The sequence below is a fragment of the Zonotrichia albicollis genome, chromosome 2 (assembly GCF_047830755.1).
Source record: "Zonotrichia albicollis isolate bZonAlb1 chromosome 2, bZonAlb1.hap1, whole genome shotgun sequence".
Taxonomy (NCBI): Eukaryota; Metazoa; Chordata; class Aves; order Passeriformes; family Passerellidae; genus Zonotrichia; species Zonotrichia albicollis.
Genome location: NC_133820.1, coordinates 61,186,081 through 61,204,113, shown reverse-complemented (window position 1 = coordinate 61,204,113; position 18,033 = coordinate 61,186,081). Strand labels below are relative to the sequence as shown.

The 18,033-nt window shown below is 45.2% G+C and overlaps 2 protein-coding genes across 4 annotated transcripts in view; both read left to right on the top strand.

Moving 5' to 3' along the window:
* LOC113458658 (uncharacterized) overlaps nt 1–11,022 on the top strand; it is a 42,720-nt gene extending 31,698 nt beyond the window's left edge. For both annotated transcript variants that reach the window (XR_003379127.2, XM_026790636.2), the window contains one exon: nt 289–11,022. Coding sequence is in view for 1 of the 2 variants with exons in the window: in XM_026790636.2 (XP_026646437.1) it covers nt 289–344 (56 nt within the window). In the remaining variant the exon portion in view is untranslated. The remainder of the gene's footprint in view (nt 1–288) is intronic.
* On the top strand, nt 10,883–17,973 carry HMGB1 (high mobility group box 1). Of its 2 annotated transcripts, none has more exons than XM_074535296.1 (5): nt 10,883–11,022; nt 13,767–13,929; nt 14,212–14,357; nt 15,316–15,490; nt 17,326–17,973. In XM_074535296.1, exons 2-5 carry the CDS (start codon nt 13,780–13,782, stop codon nt 17,500–17,502), a joined length of 648 nt encoding a protein of 215 aa, XP_074391397.1. In that variant the 5' UTR covers nt 10,883–11,022; nt 13,767–13,779; the 3' UTR covers nt 17,503–17,973. The 2 variants fall into 2 exon arrangements, with proteins under 2 accessions (XP_074391397.1, XP_074391398.1); XM_074535297.1 differs by lacking the exon at nt 10,883–11,022 and adding an exon at nt 11,160–11,180.
* The last annotated feature ends 60 nt before the right edge of the window (nt 17,974–18,033 follow it).

Genomic DNA, 18,033 nt, shown 5'->3' with positions numbered 1-18,033 from the left:
TTACATATAACAACAAAAAAGCAGCAGCACACAGGAGGTGAGCAAACACTGCAGGTACTTGTGTTTGCCTGAAGGGGAATGTGCTGTGATCAATTAATGCTCTATAAATTTCTTGGCATAAGAAATTACTGTTGCCTTTGCTGTAGCTGCAGCATTTTAGGGTAAAAATAGAGATCTTGTCATGGTCTAGGCACTCAGATTATTTTTCTGTGATTAGTGTGGTGTCTCTTTAATTAGAGCTGTGTGCTGTGTTACCTGATTTCATTCTTTTTCTCTTTACATATTTAGGTCCTAGTCCTGTAACTGGATTTGTTCAAATGGACCTCAAGAGCCTGGGGGCCTGATGAAGTCCATGGGACTCTGGTGACTGCAGGTTCTCACTCTGAAGATCTGATTGTAGGCCTGAACCTTAATTTCTATTTTGTTTTCCTGTCTGTTTGCTTCTTAAATGATGAAAATTATCCTTTGAAATGGTGTTGTCTTTGAGTCTCATGCACATCCACTTTAGTAGTGTTCAGACACTGTGTGCTTGGGATGTTGTCAGACATTGTTAAAATATTTCTGTTCTGTTGTGTGCCTAAACCTCCTGATTGCTCTGATTATTGTATTAGATTTTTCTGTTTAGTGCCTTTCTACCTAAAATAGAGAAGATCATCACCTGTGTTTTCAGTTGTGATATTTCTCTTAACTCAAATTTTTAAGTCAGAGTAACTGTTGAAACTGTTCAGGTTATTTTTAAAGATACAGGTAGATTTGTTTATTTCTTGCTGAACTCAAAGTATAATATTTTATTTTGCAAACTTGGTAGCCTAGTATTACTAAAAGCTTACAGTACGATGATACTCTGATGTAATAAAATAAGTAGGAAATGACCCTTTTACTAGCTCTCCTGTTGCTTTTCTATTCCTGTGGCTGTGGTTACACAACATACGACTGAGAGTGAAGATATTTTTACTTTTTGAGCCAGTGTATACCTTTTGTTGACAATAAGTGCTGTTCCCTGTCCTATTCCATATTGCAGTTTCACTGAATAGCCTTGGTAGAAGCTGTAGAAAGGACTTTGAAAAATCACATGTAGAGTGTGATCACAAATAGAGTGTGAGAGAAAAAACAGATGTGTTCTATCTCTATACATGTTAGTATTTATGTTCTATATATTTTTAAAGCAAGTGTGTAGCACTGTAGGGTAATTAAGAGGTCCAAAAGATCCAAAACATCCTTTCCATACAGAGAATCAGAGAAACTTTTTTGGTTTTTGTAGGCTAATTACAATGATATTAAGGAGCTTCACAGAATTTGATGAATTTTTGCATATTCCCTGAACAGAAAAGCACCATTGTCCTGTTAGACCAAGGAGAAAACTGAGCCACTTGTTTAGTCAGTAGTAAAGTCAATGATATTAAATGGATTCTCCTGCCTTTTAACCTTATGCCTCTGGCTCCATTTTTCCCTCAAGACCAAAACCTTCCATTGCCATCATCTGCTTTGCATTTCTACGTGAAAGGCCCAAGGTGTTTGTGTTTGGACCCCCAGAAAATGAGGAAGACAAGGCTGGTTGGCCACCTGCCAGGGCGCGAGGTCTGACTCGCTCCTCGCTGCCGGGGCTGCTGGTGAAGGCAGAGACAGAACTGAGTGTTCTGTGTGGCATTCAACTGCCTTAACCACATGCCCATCGCTCTCTTCCTGTAGTTGTCTGTCTTGTTCTCAGCAGAACTCCTAAAGGCAACGTGTATACCAACCAATAAATAATCCAATTTGATGCACAGCCCTGATTCACTTCCTGAGCTGTGTCCTGCACACACAGAGTGGCTGCAGTCCCATGGAAAAAATCAGCACAGTGCACAAGGCCAAAGAGTAAGGCTGTTAAGCATCTTTAAACTTTGCAATGAAGCAGTGTTCTTTTAATGTCACTTATTCTAGCCATAGCTCAAAGTATTTTTGACAAGAAATAAGAGGAAAATGAAAGCTTTTAGAACTGGTTGTAACCAATTCCCTGTGTAGCCTGTGAACCTGAAATGCAGCTCAGTGAAACACAGAACGTCAGCCGATGGGAGGAGGCTGGCCACCTCCAGGGAGGAAGGGAAGGAAGAAGGATGGGCGCTTAACACCATGGCTGTATCCAACTTGCTTCCAAGTCTCAGGGACTAATGTTGACCCTAGCTCTTTAGTTTTTGTTTTCTCTTCAGCATTCCCAGCCCAAAAATTAGCTCCTCCAGAGCTTCTCAGTGCAATAGACATTGGGAGTGTTGCTGTAGTCTGCTAATCATTTAAATGAAGAAAAAGAAATCAAGGATGGGCTTTTCTCCTACGTTTTCTTGTTGAAAAATAAGAGGAGACGCTCTCGGTTCTCTCCACGATGAATTTCAGGGGCTATGCTTCTGATCCTTGATCTCACAAATAGATGGCAAAAACTTTAATAATAGAAAATTTTGCTCTTGGTTTACCTCTTTAATCTTCTTCTCAGTCAAATTGTAGTGGCCTGTTGTGTTTGGAAGCTACCAAGGATGCTGTGTAGACTCCAGTGCCAGAGCAATTGTGTTGAGAACACAAGCTCATCTTGTTATCTTTTATGTTAGTATTTGGTAGCATAATAAGTTTTTTTTCAGAGAAACCTTGCCAGATCATGGTCTGAGTTTCAGTTTTTGTTAATGTCTGCTTTATCTATGGATAGTGCTTGAGATTTGGTCACCAAGCCTAGTGATTTGCTATGAGGAAAACAAAACAACCTCATACTTTGCTTTTGCATGTTTTTCTCTGGGATATACAGTCTTTTCTTGCAAGTAATGCAGCAACTTCCTGTAAAAAGAGCTGGTGAGACTACTATTAGGGAAAATTTGTTCAACCCATTCACTGAAATTCATAAAAATCAAAATACTTGCAAAAGTGTTCACTGGCATTTTACTGCAAAATTAAAATGAAAACCCTGATTTTAGTACTGATATTTTTTTAAATAAGGATCAGTTTTCAACATTTCATAGCTGTAAAGAAATTGTGGGAATGGGACAAAACAGTCTTCATAGGTAGAATCACCTTAAGTCTGTATCTCAACTCAACACTTTGTATCATGAAACCATGGCCTGAAACTGCTGCCTGTCATATCAGATAATATTATCACTGATTTATGTTACTTCATCTTACCTGCTTTTTGTAACCTTTTGGCAGGGATCACTTTTTTTTTCTGTGTTTGAGATGTCTTCTTTTGGTTTGGGGTTGAGTTTTTTTATCTGAGCACCTAACTGAGCCCTGATCCATGATTTGGCTTCCAGGTACTAGGAAAATACGAGTACTAATCATGCCTGCTGCTAAAAATTTTCTACGTTATTTCATTTGCATTTGTTTGCCTTCAACTTCTAGTCATTGATTCTTGTTATGCCTTCTCTGATGGATTGAAGAGCTCTTTAGGACTCACTATTTTCTCCCCAGGAAGGTGCTTTTACCCTGTGATCAAGTTACTTCTCAATATTATTTTTGTTGTTGTTTGTTTGTTTTTAGACAAAGCTAAACAGATTGTGCTTTTTAGGGTTCTCATTATTTTTTAACATTCCTGGATTATTTTTGTGGCTCTTTTCTATCCATAAAACTCTGTTTTACTAGTCACATGCACAGGAGTAAAATTACCTCTCTAGTTCCTCTTATGTTAGTATGGTTAGAATTTGATAGTATTGCAAGGTCAGATAAAAAAAACCCTAAAAAAAAACCTAATATGACTTCTACACACCTGAGTGTTGTTATTAGAGGAAGATGGATGGATGACTATAAAAACATTTAAATATTTTTAAGTGATCCACACATCAGCAAGAGTGGGTGTGCAGGAGGGATGCCAAAAGTATTTATGTTGAGGTTTTTAAGGAGCTAGAAGTGAAAATAAAAACAAGAATTTTAATTGTAAAGCAACAATAATGCATCAAAACTTAAGTGCTGTGTTTAGCATAGTAATGCATAGTTGCAGAAATTTTGTAGGACTGAATGAAAAATGTTTGTTATTAACACACTGTTGTGGGTCACTGGAAACAGAGACTAAGTGGATGTGAATGTACATATCCCTTACATCCATTTAATCCTATAAGTAGCCACTTGCTTATATTTGGAAACCCAAGAACAGTTATGTGAGCTGTTCTGCTGAAGTAGAAAAAATAACATAGTATTAAGAATTCTGTTTTTTATAAAGATTGTCTCTGTTAAGTCATGTAAAAGTTCAAACAATCAAAATCCAGAGCTTCAAAGAGCCTCTTGAAAGTTTCACTGCTTCAGTATTTCTTTCCAAAGGGGTGGCTATTTGTTTTGATTTGCATCCATACTTTAGGACAAGGTTAAGTTAAATTTACATGAACAAGACTAATCAGATGCCTGTCTAGTCAAAACATTTCAGCCTACCCATTGATTTTCATGCATATCATGCATATAAGCATCTGAATTGGAACTGCACTCCCAGCCCCACACTTATTCCTCCTGGAAACCATCAGATTTTACATTAAATCCAACTTCAGACTGTTTAAACTCTCAGTGGTGCAGATTAGTTTGATGCAAGTCTGTCTAATGTTGTGTCTGACAAAACTTTGAGGTCACCACATTGACTTTCTGTCCAAACTGACTTGAGTTTTGACTTGGAAAAGAATGCATCTTTCCCTTGTGGCAGCATTCCCTCTGTGAAATTCGGGGCATATTCCACAAAGGTCTTCATTTGTTTTAGCAAAATGAAAGTTCATGGAAACATGGTAAATGAGGAAGGAATGAGATTTAAAGTAATGCAAAAAGACTTAGAATCCTCTAAAACCCATGGAAAAGAAGTAAAGGTGAACAAGAACTGAGCTCTAGTTAAGAAAGTACTAAGCTAAACATATTTAGACTATTAATTTTTGTGTGTTAATGGAAAAGTTATTACTAAGATTTTGGTAACACTGGGTGACTTGGGGTAGGAGTTGTCTCCCTGCAATGATGAGCTCACAGAGCCCTTTTCAAAACAATCAACTGCTGTTAGAAAAGACAAGAGAAGTGGGCATTCCCTTGAATGCTTTTTGGTATTACAGGCTTAGTCAGTGTAAAGTATGTGATTTCTCACATCCTATGTTACCTCAGTTTCTTCTCCTGAGTCTCAGAAATCTTGGAATAGAGCCATTAAATAGAAGGAGATGACATCCCTGGGAAAGATGATGGTAGAAGAAACAGGATGGTTATGACAGAAGCTGGAGACAGTCTTTGTGAGAATACTAGCATGACTTCTTTTCTCTGAACAGCCAGTTAAAAGGTGATCCTCCTTTCTGAGCCAGTAATAAATTGCTATGGCTGCATGTAATGGTGGGTGTTTCACCAATGCAGCACCCAGTGCAGTGCAGTACGTACTGGAAAACCATTTTGGAAGTGGGGTCTGACTAGAAAATTACTTTCCCATTAAATAATGCTACTGATGACTATTTGGTGAGCAGATACAGCTGCCAGAATGCATTTTTCAGTTTATCTTTGCACAGCAGTGTGGACAAAAGAAGAGAAGAGAAGGGGCACAGAAAGGAGAGAGATGGAGAAAGGATGAGAGTTTTTTGAGGCTGCTTCTGCTCTTCCAAGATATGTTCTTTGCCCTCCCTAGTGAGTTATATGCTGATAACTTGTAGTACTTGTAATCTGCCTTGGGCACCATGTCTCCATGGGAAGTTAGCAGGTTTATGAAGTTCCTGAGGATGTGGACAACTCCTCGAATGGATGAGACTCTCCATTGCATTGTAAGGGATGAGACAGTCACTACTCAGTGACAGCCATGTACACTTGGCTGTATTCAGCAAAAGGGTAAGACTGTCCTGTCAAACTGTGCAAGTTCCCCTTTTGAAGCTGTGAGCTAATGGTTATTTCCTCCAGCAGTTCCTGTAACTGCTTGTATGCAGTCAACATTCACAGTAGGTCCTGAGTAGTTACTAGAGTGATGTATGTTGCATCCTGCTTTTTGGGTATCAGCATCCCATAAATTCCCATAAGACTGTGCCAGGATTTCTAGTATCAGGGACTGTGTTGGCATGAAGGTGTCATCCTCATATCCAGAAGCAGATGGTTTAGTCTGTGTTGCAGTCCCATGTAAAGAACCAGAGTACAGGTCAGGTGATGGTTATATATTGTGTATTTTCAGAAAACATATAGATAAGGAAACGGTAGCCCTGTCCCAGTACTGTACCTAGCTCTAGGAATCTTTCCAGTTTGACATGGAGCACTGAGATCTGTCTCAAGGAGTCCTGGCTGTGACAGCATGTCCTGGTGAATCTTCTGGGCTGGATAAAATAGGAAGGAAGGGCATCTCAGGTATTTGTCATCACCTTAGGCCTGGTTGGATTCTGTCTGTTCAGGTGTAGAAGTCTAACAGTGGTGTCAGCATCAGAAGCTTGCCTGCCTCTCTACTGGAGTGAGTGAGACAGAGTACTAACACCTTTAGAGCAGTGTCTGTGAAGATGGACAGCAGCATTTTGGGTTTATTAGAAGCAGCTATTAACTCTTATCTCAGTGGTAGGCTTCAGTGTACAATACATAAATGATCTGGAGATTTGGAGGGGACTGAATATTTGATGCCATGTTTCCAGAAAGTTGAAGAGATAAATGGATATTGCACTGCATGTTGTGTTCTCAGCAAAGCAAGCATCTCAGCAGGTCAGCGATTTCAGAAATAGTGCAGTCCTGAAAGAACATTTTTTGAACTCCTTTTTGCTGTTGAAGCTGAACACAGTTCCATCTGTCTGAAACTGTACATTGAGAGCTTCACAGAGGCACTTAAAGAAGTTATGTACTTATGCATAAGGAATAACATGCTGAAGGAATCATATTTCATAAGAGTAAAGCTATTAATCTTACCATAAAATACTTTCTATACACATATTCACTCTAAAAAATATTCATGGTATACTGATCATCTGAGGAAAAGTCCATACTGATGTATCTTCACCATCTTTCTGAGCTGAACAGTGTGAGTATATGCTTTTGCTATGAAAACCTGTTTACTTGAATACTTTGTCATGCATCTGCTAATTCCACAAAAAATGTACAAATTTTCATGTTACCCATTTTGTGGATAAAATCACTGTGTAAGTACTGACCCTGATTTAAGAATGTATCAGCTTTAGAAACGATGGAATTGTCTTCAGGGCTCACATGTCAGCAAAGATCAGCTGGTTCACACGTGAAGCTTGGCGAGGAGAACGCTGCAGCGGCCCCGGTGCCATCCCTGCTCCCTGCCTGCCTCTCCCAGACCGCTGCCTTTAGTCAGCCAAGGTTCCCTGGCCTGTCTGCCGCTGCTCCACTGCTCCACTTACACACCTGGGTCAGCCAGCCACTCATCCGTGGGGAGTGGACAAAAAGCCGCTTGAAACCCTGCTCACTGATAGAAGAGGGGCAGCAGCCTGCACAGGTGACTTGACACAGTGTGAGCAAATCCAGAGAGAAAGGTAAAGCAAATCAGGTTCCATACATTGGTACTGTTTGCAGACATGCTGATTCTCATTCCTTTGAACTGAGTCTTTCTCTTCCAGAAATGATTTTAAGGAAATACTTAAAGTGTATCTCCTTCAGATTTCGAATAAAGACACCAGAGGAAAATACTGACTTCAAGTCTGCATCTAATGAGCAACTGAGAATTGTGTTCATCTGGGCTGTGCACAGGCTGGCAATGCAGCCTCAGGAAAAGGGCAAATATGGCCGGGGCTTTTTTCAAATACGCTGCGAAAACCGTGTCCGCTGTAGGGATGGAAGTGTTCAAAAGCAAGAATGAAAATCTACATTACCAGCAGCTCCATCAGAAGTACTTGTGCCCAGGTGCCCTGTCTCCACAGATGTTTTGCTCTCATTTTGAGCTGAAAATGTAACTTTTTTGTTGAAAACAGCTTTTAGATCTTGTTAAAAATAGCCTAATAGTAGCTTTGGATTTGACTGACAAGGTAGTTGTTACTGTGCCATTTTCACTGTAATAGTCTAGTAATTTCGACCCAAAGAAACAATGATCTCATTTCTTGGGAGGGAGGACAGAGTGACAAAATCTGGAGGTCCCGTGACGACACTGAATCTCTTTGTTGTCAAAGCAAGCTATGAAATCATCTGCTTTCCTGCCAAATCCCACTGGGGAGTAAGCAGTGTCCTTCACAGAACACACATTTTGCAGGAGAACATGAGGGCACGGAAGAACCACGTTCCTGCCCCATGGGAAGCGTGCTGCCCCACACCCTGTGACTTCTGGAACTGATGCAAGTGTGTTTTCCCACCTCTGTCAACAACCACAGCACTAAAGTGGGCAGAAGTTTTCTAAGGTTCATTATATACTGTGAGTTCATCAAAAATTCTGCTGGTGTAGTGTCACCAATGTGTTTCACAGTTATTTTGGGAATGGGGGAGAATGAGATCTCTGCATCTCTTTCTCAGGCTCCACTGCCAGCCAGGTAGTCTGTACTTGTTGGAATTCTCCATCCTTGTTCGTGTTTGCTAGAAGCCTTTGGTTGTGAGCTACATAGGGAATGATAGGAAGTGAGAGGAAAATTTTTATAAAACTTTTTTCGTAATTCATTTGGAACTTTTCTGTTCCTACTGAAGACTACATTGTTAAGAAGAACAGTTCTGTCATTGGAGAGGCCTTCCTCTGTTACCTCTAAAGAAAACTGGAGAACAAAAGAATGCTTTAAAAAATGTTTGATATAGCTGATGTTCCCATTCAAGTTCAGCTTGCCCTACATGGAAAAGGAATTGAACCAAAAGGCTTCTTACAACCATTTCTGCAGGTTTCCAAATAAGTAGCTACAACAGGTATCCTAAAAACGGAAGTAGTTTATTTTCTGATAGAAATCCTAGTTTTAGTCTTTCTTTGCAATATGACAACCAATCTGTGTGTCTTTTCCCAAAGTATACCCTAGTTTGCAAAACATCAAAATTACTAAACAGGGGTTTTGAAACTTCCTCTGCAGCTACATACTTTTTTTTTTCCTGGAGCAGCAGTGGTACTGGGCTGTTGTGACCCAAATGTTGTGGGCAAAGCTTATGTGCAAGAAGTCAAAGGTGTTTCGTGTTATCCAAGTGATCTCAGGGACTGCACCTGTCTAGTGGAGTGTAATGTAAAACAGATTTGAACTTCAATGAGGTTTGCAGAAGAAGGCATGTTTGTGAAGTATCAGAAGGGATGTGGCACAGCATGAACAAGAGAAAAAACATATATTGCTTCCATAAAAACGCTCCTGTCTGCAACTGATGAGTAAATTCTTTTGTATTTCTGTCATCAGGAATTGCAGAAGAAACCCACTGGAATATGCAAACCTGTATGGCCCTGAGCATATAACTGGCAGAGATGAAGGAAAACCCTTACAGGAGTATGTCACGTAATCAAATTCTCCTCACTTGCCTTTTACTGAAGGTTCAGCTATGGACAAGAGCAAGAAAAAAAGCATTGCTTTGCTTTCCTTTCAGGTCTGGCTTTCATAGAACCTTCAAGTTCTATATGTACAAAGCTATCAGCTTCTGCACAGTACACCGCATAAATAGTAGTGATTTTTAGTTTTCTTCTGTTCCATATAAAGGTTTTAACTTTAAATGCAAATCAGAAAAAAACCCCATCAAGCCACAAAAACTTTCCTTGAAACAGAAACACTGGTGTTCCTTATTATTCACGTATTTTTGCATGATTTCAGGTAGCAGAATCAACTCTCTTCGTACATCAACTAGCACTTCTTCACAAATGAGGCAATTTTAGAATTAGGGTCGTTGTTGAGAAGGATCTCTGCCTTCCATGAAGCACCATACCTTCCCAAACAACTGCTATTCCTTGTGTGTCAGACCACAGACCCTTCCAAAACTCCATGGATAGATTTTGAGAGAGCATGATAATTAAGCAATTATTGAAATCAGCTATTTACACTCGAATGTTTTTGAGCAATGTACACCTCTCTTCACTCAAGTTTGTGCTATTACAAGTGCCCTGACACTGCCTTTCGGGTCAAGCAGTGGTTTTGGATTTTTCTCAGCAGCGCTTCTCCCAGCGTTGTTCGCACGAATAAAGTAGTGTAAACAGCGAAGCTGCTGTTAAGGGATATTTCTCCCGATCGCTGGTCCTGTACAGCAGCAAATGACAGTAAAAAAGCAGAGAGAGGAGCAGCAGCGAAGGACAGGTGAGGTGTGGCTCGGCGCGCCCCTGCACCGGGATGCCCGGGACGGCACCGGGCCACGGCTGCGCCACTGCTGAGAGTTTGGGGAGCTGCCCGAGCGCTGCGGGCTGCTCCTTGTCACCCGGGAGGTTGTGGAAAGCCAGCATCTTCCGCCTGTTGCTCACACAGGTGATGAAGCCGTTTCTGGAAAAAGAAAGAAAAAAACCCAAAAAAACACGAACAACAAATCAAAGCAAACGTTCCTCAACCTCAGGGAGGGGGCAGAGCCACGCACAGCGCCGCGGCAGCGGAGGGGAGCCCCGTGCCCCGGCTGGAACGGGGCAACAGGAGCCGAGACACGCGGGCTCGGCTCGGCTCCCCGCTGAGCTCCGGTTTCCGCGCCTGGGCGGCGGGGCGGCGCGGCCGCAGGGGCGGGGGGCGGCGGCGCCCCGCTCCTCACCGCGGGGCGGCCGCGTTGGTGCCCCCGGTGCGGCGGGGGCGGCTGTGGGGGCGGCGGGGCCCGCGCCCCTCGCGGATGGCAGTACAGCGCCGGGCGGGCACCGCCGCTGCGCGGGCCCCGCCGCCACCCGGCTCCCTGCGCTCACTTTTATATTTGCGCGCCCTTTCCCTGCTCGGTGACGTGTCCCGCCGCGCGCCCAACCCGCGGCGCGCTCTGGTCAGGACAATGGGAGCGCCTGGGCCAATCGGCGCGGCGCTCGGCTTGGCGGCGGCCAATGGGCGCGGGGCTGTGCAGAGAGTAATGTTACCAGCGCCGCGAGTGTGAGGAGGCTGCGTATCGATCCCGCGCTCAGCCATTGCGGTGCACCGGGCTGCACAGCGACCCAGCCAGCGCTGGGGCCGGGCGGGCGGCCGCGGGAGCGTCTCTGGGGCTCGGGACCGAGCGAGGGCTGCGTGCCGACTCTGTCTGACACGGGTGAGTACGCGCCGGGGGCCGCTGGGCCGGCCGGGCGCGCTCGCCCGCTCGCCCGCCCGCTCGCTGCCGGGCGGTGAGCCTGTGGTGGCCGTCGTGCCGCCGCCGCTGTGCGACCGCGGAGCGCGGGGCAGCGCCGGCTCGGACGCCCGTACACAAAGGCGAGCGGGGCTGTGCCCGGGAGACCCTTTCCCGGGCGGCGAGCCCCTCGGCCGGGGCGGGGCGGGGGCGGCGGGCGACTTCGGGAGAGCGGGGCGGCGGGAGGCAAGAAGCGAGGTGGGGAGAGAGAGGCGGGCGATGGGAACGGGGCGAGCGGCCGGGGGTCGCCCGCCGCGGGGGGCGAGGGCCGCGCCGTGCCCCGCCGTAAGCCGCTTACACGGTGCCTCGCCGTGGCCATCGCCGCGGCGGCGGGGCGGGCGCCGGGGCGGCAGGGGCTCCGGGCGGGCCGCGGCGGGGCGGTGGGGAGCGCGGGGAAGCGGGGCGCGGGCCGGGGCGCCGCTGGCCCCGCGGCCGCCCGGCTGTAACATGGCTGACGGCAGCCGCGAGCGAGAAAACAAGGCGAGCGGCGCGGAGCAGCAGAGGAGGCGCTCGGGCGGGCGGGGGCGCAGTTCGGGGGAACTTTTTTCTCCAGCAGCCGCCGCTCGCCCGGGCGCGGGGCTGGCAGCCCCGGGGCCGCACAGCTCGGCGGGGCGAGGGAGCGAGCGGGGCGTCCCCGCCGGGGCTTCTACCGCGCCGCCGGGGCTCGGGCGGGCACCGAAAGCGCGCCGGTCCCCCCCATCTTCTTCCCCCCCGCTCCCACCCACCTCCCCCCGTCTCCCGCCCGCCCTCCCTCGGCTGCAATGGCTGAGCGTGTGCGCCAGGGTAGCGGCGCGCTCACACAAAGGGAAGGGAAGGGAGGAAGGAGCCATGTTCTCTGTGCGGCGGCGGCAGCGGGCGACGCCACAGCGGCCATTCCGCGCCGCCCGGGCTGCGCTGCTACCGCCGCCCCCGCGGGCGGGGGTCCCCGCCGCGGCCCCTCTCGGCGGGGGTCCCGCCGCCCGGGCTCGCCGCCCCGCCCGGCCGTGGGGGGTGTGGTGGCGGCGGGGGGGTGGGGAGCGGCCGGCTCTGCTCCTCGGCGCACAAAATGGAAGGAGGCTCGGCGGCGGGTGACCTCCTCCGCCAGGAGCCTGCGCCATGGCGGCCGCTCCCGCCGACACCGCCGCTGCGGCGGCGCGGCCGGCAGGGAGGGAGCGAGCGCAGGCCGGGGCTGCCTCGCCTCATGGCGGCCGGAGCGGGCAGGGCTGGGCATGGGCACGCTCCCCCCGCCGCGGGGGGACGGGGGCGGCGGCGGGAGAACGCTTTGTCCCGCCGGGGCCGGGGGTCGCCGCCGGCGGGCAGCTGCACCCCGGTGCGTGTCCGACTCCTGGGCATGTGCTCGCCGCTGCGAGCCCTCGCCTGAACGCGGAATAAAACTTACACATGTTCTCCCTAATAACGGGACTAGTTTTTTCTTTTTTTCTTTTTTTCTTTTTTTTTTTCCTTTTTTCTTTTTTTTTTTTTCCTTCCACCCCCAGCAGGTCTCTTGAGGGACTTCAGAAGTTTCCCTCTGCCCCCCTGGTAGGGGAAGCGTCCAAAATGGCGGGAAGGAGGCGGCTTTCAAACGCCAGCGCCGGGGTCGCGGTGCCGAGCCCTGCCCGCGGCCGCCCCTGCCCCCGCTGCCCCGGCCCGGCCGCGCTGGGAGCGGCCCCGTGCAGGCAGCAGCGGCTCCTGCTTCCTCAGCCCTCTTGTTTACTTGGTAGAAACTTCAAACCGGACGTGTTTAGTCACAGAGCAGAAATCTGTTTCTGTCTATCCGCCAAACCGATAGGAAATACAGCTTCAGTGGCAATACGGACAGGCACCGCCTGCCCTTTTTTTTTTTTTTTTTTTTTTTTACTTTCACGCCTTTTTTTTTTTTTATCCTTCTTCTAACTGCTGAAAAGCAGAGCTTGTCAGGGTGCAACTGACTTTTTCAGGGAGCTATGAAGAAATACTCCACATGTCTGGCTTGGGTGTGAAAGTCCCAGGAAGGCATTTTTCAGTCCCTGAAAGTGTCAGATAGTGCTCTTGCTGAGCATAGCTCTGCTGGGTGTACATAAATGTTGTGCTTTCCCCTGCGTAGTTTATAACATATTTGACCAAGTGAGCTGTTTCATTCCCATATTTCAGTGTATAACTTCAAAGAGTAGGCTTTTGCAGTACACATAAAGATTGGTCAAACATATGGTATAGAAAATAATAAAAACCATATTTTGTGAATAAACACACAGGGCCTACAGGGAAGAGGTAGAAACATGGGCTGTGAAAAGAAACAAATCAGTAATCCAGAAGGCCACTGAGACAGGATGCTTGGCTACTTGTTCCCCCCTTTCAATAGTGTTTATTCTTCCCAAGCATATGATTAATACACTGGTAATAATTGTGGTATGCAGTCTCCACTGCAATGCTTGCCTTCAGATTGCTTGGAAGGACAGTTCTTGTTTACAAAACACCATCACTGCACATTTTAAAGCCCCTTTGAGATTTCAGGTTGCTTACATCCAGGTCACCTCAGACAGGGTTGACAAAAATCTTCAGCAAATTTTTGCAGAAGGGAATCTTCTCATTGTATGATTTCAGAATACTGCTCCAGCAGGTCCTGTTTGGCATGACCCCTGGTTGTGACTTACTTTCTGTCCTGATTGGTTGAAAATACAAGTTTTAAAGGTGTCTCATTTGCTTCATTATAGAAAATCAGCAAAAATGGGTAAAGGTGATCCTAAGAAGCCGAGAGGTAAAATGTCTTCATACGCCTTCTTTGTGCAAACCTGTCGGGAGGAGCACAAGAAGAAACATCCAGATGCATCAGTGAACTTCTCAGAGTTCTCAAAAAAATGCTCAGAACGATGGAAGGTAGGAATGGCTGCTTAAAGAATAAAAAAGCCACAAAACCTTAAATGACTGGTTTTTTGAATACCATTCAAGATTGTAAATTATTTCTTTGGGAGCTCAGGTTTTGGGTAAGTATGAAGTGTAGTTGTAAAGTGACTGGTAACTATCCGTTATCCATGTCTTACCTTAGCTTCCCCAGCTGAAATTTTGGAAAGGGCTTTGATATGTTTTTGAAATTAAAATACTGTTTTTGATCCTTACGTGTCCCTTCTAAGGTACTCTGTGATTCTGATTGCCTTGCAGACTATGTCTTCTAAGGAGAAAGGGAAGTTTGAAGATATGGCAAAGGCTGACAAGCTTCGTTATGAAAAAGAAATGAAAAACTATGTACCACCTAAGGGGGAAACAAAAAAGAAGTTCAAGGATCCAAATGCACCGAAGAGGCCTCCGTAAGTAGATTCCTAGCTGTAGGTTGTCTGTTTGGGACCATCACACTGGTGTGGATCTATAAAATGGTCATTTTATCCAGGAGCTTCAGAAATACAAGAGTGTATGATCTTCCTCACCAGTGGTGTAAAGATAGGTTGAGATTTTAGTTACAAATGCTAAGCTTTTATTTTCAGGTAGGCGATCCCACTATCAAAGTTGGAGTAATGGCAGCATTTAAAAGTAGATGCAAAGATAGACTATGTGTGATTCTGACTGATTCTTCAAATTTCTGTTAAGAGGGTGATTCCAGTGTAATATGGCAGTAAAGTATTGCTTCTACTTGGCTTGAGCAGAAGTTTTGATTTGCAGTCAGTTGAAAGTTGGAGGCTTTTGCACAGAAAGAGTTTGAGGGGTGATCTTCCTCAAAACCAGCCTGGAAAGTTAAAACTTTAGCCACAACATAATGCCAGCTGGCTTCAAATTCATCTTCTGGACACCAGCACTTTATTGTGTGTGGATGTCTGTGTTTTGTACTGAGCTAATGCTGAAAAGGACAGGGAAGATCCTTTACAAGCTATGTTCTTTCTTGGCCTGGTGCTGTGGTCTGGAAATCCTACTTTTGTAACAAATATTGCAGCCTGCCACCTCTAACAGTTCTGACATAGCATATGCTGGCCTAGCATCATTGACTTAGTCTAATTTCTAAAGTTTTTCTCTGTGTCTGGTGTATAAAGTCTGCCTGTCTGGGGATTCTGCCAGAAATGGGACCAGATGTGCAGCATTACTTAAGAGAAAAGGGTGCATTGAGTTTGCAAAGTGGCTCATTCAGTTCTGATACCTTCCATTGTAATCAGTGTCTGTCTCACTTTTAGGTGCCTTTTCCAAAATGCTCTTAAGGAACAGCAGCAAAGGCCCCAAAAGTTGCTGCTGTAGCAAAGTCTAAGATTTAAATAATCTTCTTTTATTTTTCCTCTGTAGTTCGGCTTTTTTCTTGTTTTGCTCTGAGTTTCGTCCAAAAATCAAAGGAGAACATCCCGGTCTGTCCATTGGAGATGTGGCAAAGAAGCTGGGAGAGATGTGGAACAACACCGCCGCAGACGATAAACAGCCTTACGAAAAGAAGGCTGCTAAGCTGAAGGAGAAATACGAAAAGGTAACCCTGACATTTAGGCACATGCTTTGGGGAGGTCACACCTCAGTTTTCTGGACGCTTTTTCCCTTACTGTGTACCCTGATACCTGATGTAGCAAATTATAGAATGCTAATGACGTAATTCATTAGATTTGCTGAAAAGGGCTGTATGCAGGGGCACGTGATTCATTGGCATAACAGTAAATTGGAGTCCTTTGCCTTGAGCTGTTTGCATTTGTCTGTAATTTTGACCTGTTATTGGTGCTTGAATAAATACTGTGGGCTCTGTATTGTTACTAAATCCATAAGTCACAGCAGAATTTGAGTTGAGTTGGTAGCAGTAAGTAATGCTGGTAAGGAATGAATTGGCTCTCCCTAATTTTGGAGATGCTGGTAAGCATCCTTGAATGTTAGAATAATTGATACACATAGCTGATATTTAAAATATACTCCTGGTAAAATGACAAAACACAAAATTAGATAACTAGTTTTAGGCATGTGTTTTTCCTGGACCTACTTTGTGTCCATGTCCTTTCTAGTAACGAATTTGGTTAATTATGCATATGAAGCAGCTTGTCATACAATTTTTTTAATTATTAAGGCTATACCCTGCCATCCAAATTGGAGTTGCAGAATTCTGTTGTGCACACAGGACTGTGCTACACGTAGTTTTATTTCTAGAGGCAGATTCCCTGGAGCCCTGTTGATGTGCCAGAGAGGAGTTGCAGATCTAGGAGCTTTCCCACATGATGCTTTCTGTACAGCTTCATAGTAATTGCAACTCAGACAATTTTTAAATTATAGAATTATTAGTCTTTATTTGCAGATATTATTTTAATTTTCTGTAGTAATGTCTTTATTTCTTAGACTTACATGTAGGATTTTAAGGGGTAGTAATCTTCACTATTTCACTGCTTGGCCTTTGACTTAGTGGGTATAATATCTTCTCAGAATTTCTTGCTAAGTTTAAGGGAGTCCAAGAGAGCAATAAGATTAGTGGTATAGTGTTTATTAGGTGGGGAATATTTGAAGATTTGGACCATCAGTGTGAATGTGGTGATGTTTCTCTCTAGCTGGTGTGTGTAAGCTTTGTAGATCAATTCTCCTATCTAATGATTTTACTGTTTTGGCATAAAGTTGGGAAGTCTTGACTGTTTTTATGACTGTGCCTTCGAGGTATGGTTTTAACTTCCCTGTAGCAGGAACTGAATTTTGTGCATTTCAAACGACTGGAATAAATTTATTGCATGCAGAAGGTGGCAGTGTCTACCCTTTAATCAAGTTCTTATACCTTTTATTTAGTAAACTTCTGTTAGGCAGGGTTCAGTCTAACTGCTCTTTGCTGAGGCATAACATTGCAGCTGTTAGGCTGGGTCATTCCGGGTGGCTGATCCCAGGTTTGTGCCTCAAACGAGGGTTTCCTGTGCGTTTGGTTAGGCACTGTAGAAGGTAGGGCTAGAAAGGGAACTTAAGAGGTCTCCCTACTCCATTTCCTTATGGGATAGTGGGCTCAGCTGTGCCTTTACCATCAGAGGTAGCCGCTTTTCCAGCCTGTTCCCAGAAGCCCAACAGTGGAGATTCCTTAGCAGCCATAAGCAGTGTGCAGCAGCATGCCAGTGTCATGTCTGTGTTAGAGGGTTCCCTTCCTGTTCCTTTGGCTTCAGTTCAGCTCAGAGATGAAACCACAGCTCCCTCCTGATCGTGCCCCGGTGGATGTGCAGAAGGGGCAGGTCTGAGGTGGATGTGCAGAAGGGGCAGGTAGCTGGGTCTCTGCTTGCACAGCTGCTCTGTGGAGGTTGCTCAGACCTCTTGGCTGGATAAGTCTTTGAGAGATTGTTCCTGCTTTTCTTCTCCAAGGATATCGCTGCATACCGGGCCAAAGGGAAGGTTGATGGAGGCAAGAAAGTAGTTGCCAAGGCTGAGAAGAGCAAGAAGAAGAAGGAAGAGGAGGAGGATGAGGACGAAGATGAAGAGGATGAAGATGATGAAGAGGAGGAAGAAGAGGAGGACGAAGATGATGATGATGATGAATAAGTCTCTTTTAGAGCAATTTCTTTCTTGTCTATAAAGCATTTAACCCCCCTGTACACAACTCACTCCTTTTAAAGAAAAAAAAAAATTGAAATGTAAGGCTGTGTAAGATTTGTTTTTAAACTGTACAGTGTCTCTTTTTTTGTATAGTTAACACACTACCGAATGTGTCTTTAGATAGCCCTGTCCTTAGTGGTATTTCAATGGCCACTAACCTTGCCTGGTACAGTGTGGGGGTTGTAAATTGGCATGGGAGTTATAAAGCAGGTTCCTGTTGGTGCACAGCACAAATTTAGTTATATTTGGGGATGTAGTTCATTTCTCATCTTCAGTTGTCTCTGATGCATCATAAAAAATAATTGTTGTTCTGTTAACTGAATACCACTCTGTAATTGCAAAAAGGAAGAAAAAAAGTTGCAGCTGTTTTGTTGACATTCTGAATGCTTCTAAGTAAATACAATTTTTTTTTTATTAGTATTGTTGTCCTTTTAATAGGTGCCCTTGAGAATCATACTTTTTTTTTTTTTCTTTTTT

Bases quoted from the DNA above. Each gene is read 5' to 3' on its own strand.
- HMGB1 (XM_074535296.1), top strand. From the start codon at position 13,780: ATGGGTAAAGGTGATCCTAAGAAGCCGAGAGGTAAAATGTCTTCATAC. The intron at 14,358-15,315 runs GTAAGTAGATTC...TTTCCTCTGTAG, and splicing joins AATGCACCGAAGAGGCCTCC to TTCGGCTTTTTTCTTGTTTT. The intron at 15,491-17,325 runs GTAACCCTGACA...TTCTTCTCCAAG, and splicing joins TGAAGGAGAAATACGAAAAG to GATATCGCTGCATACCGGGC.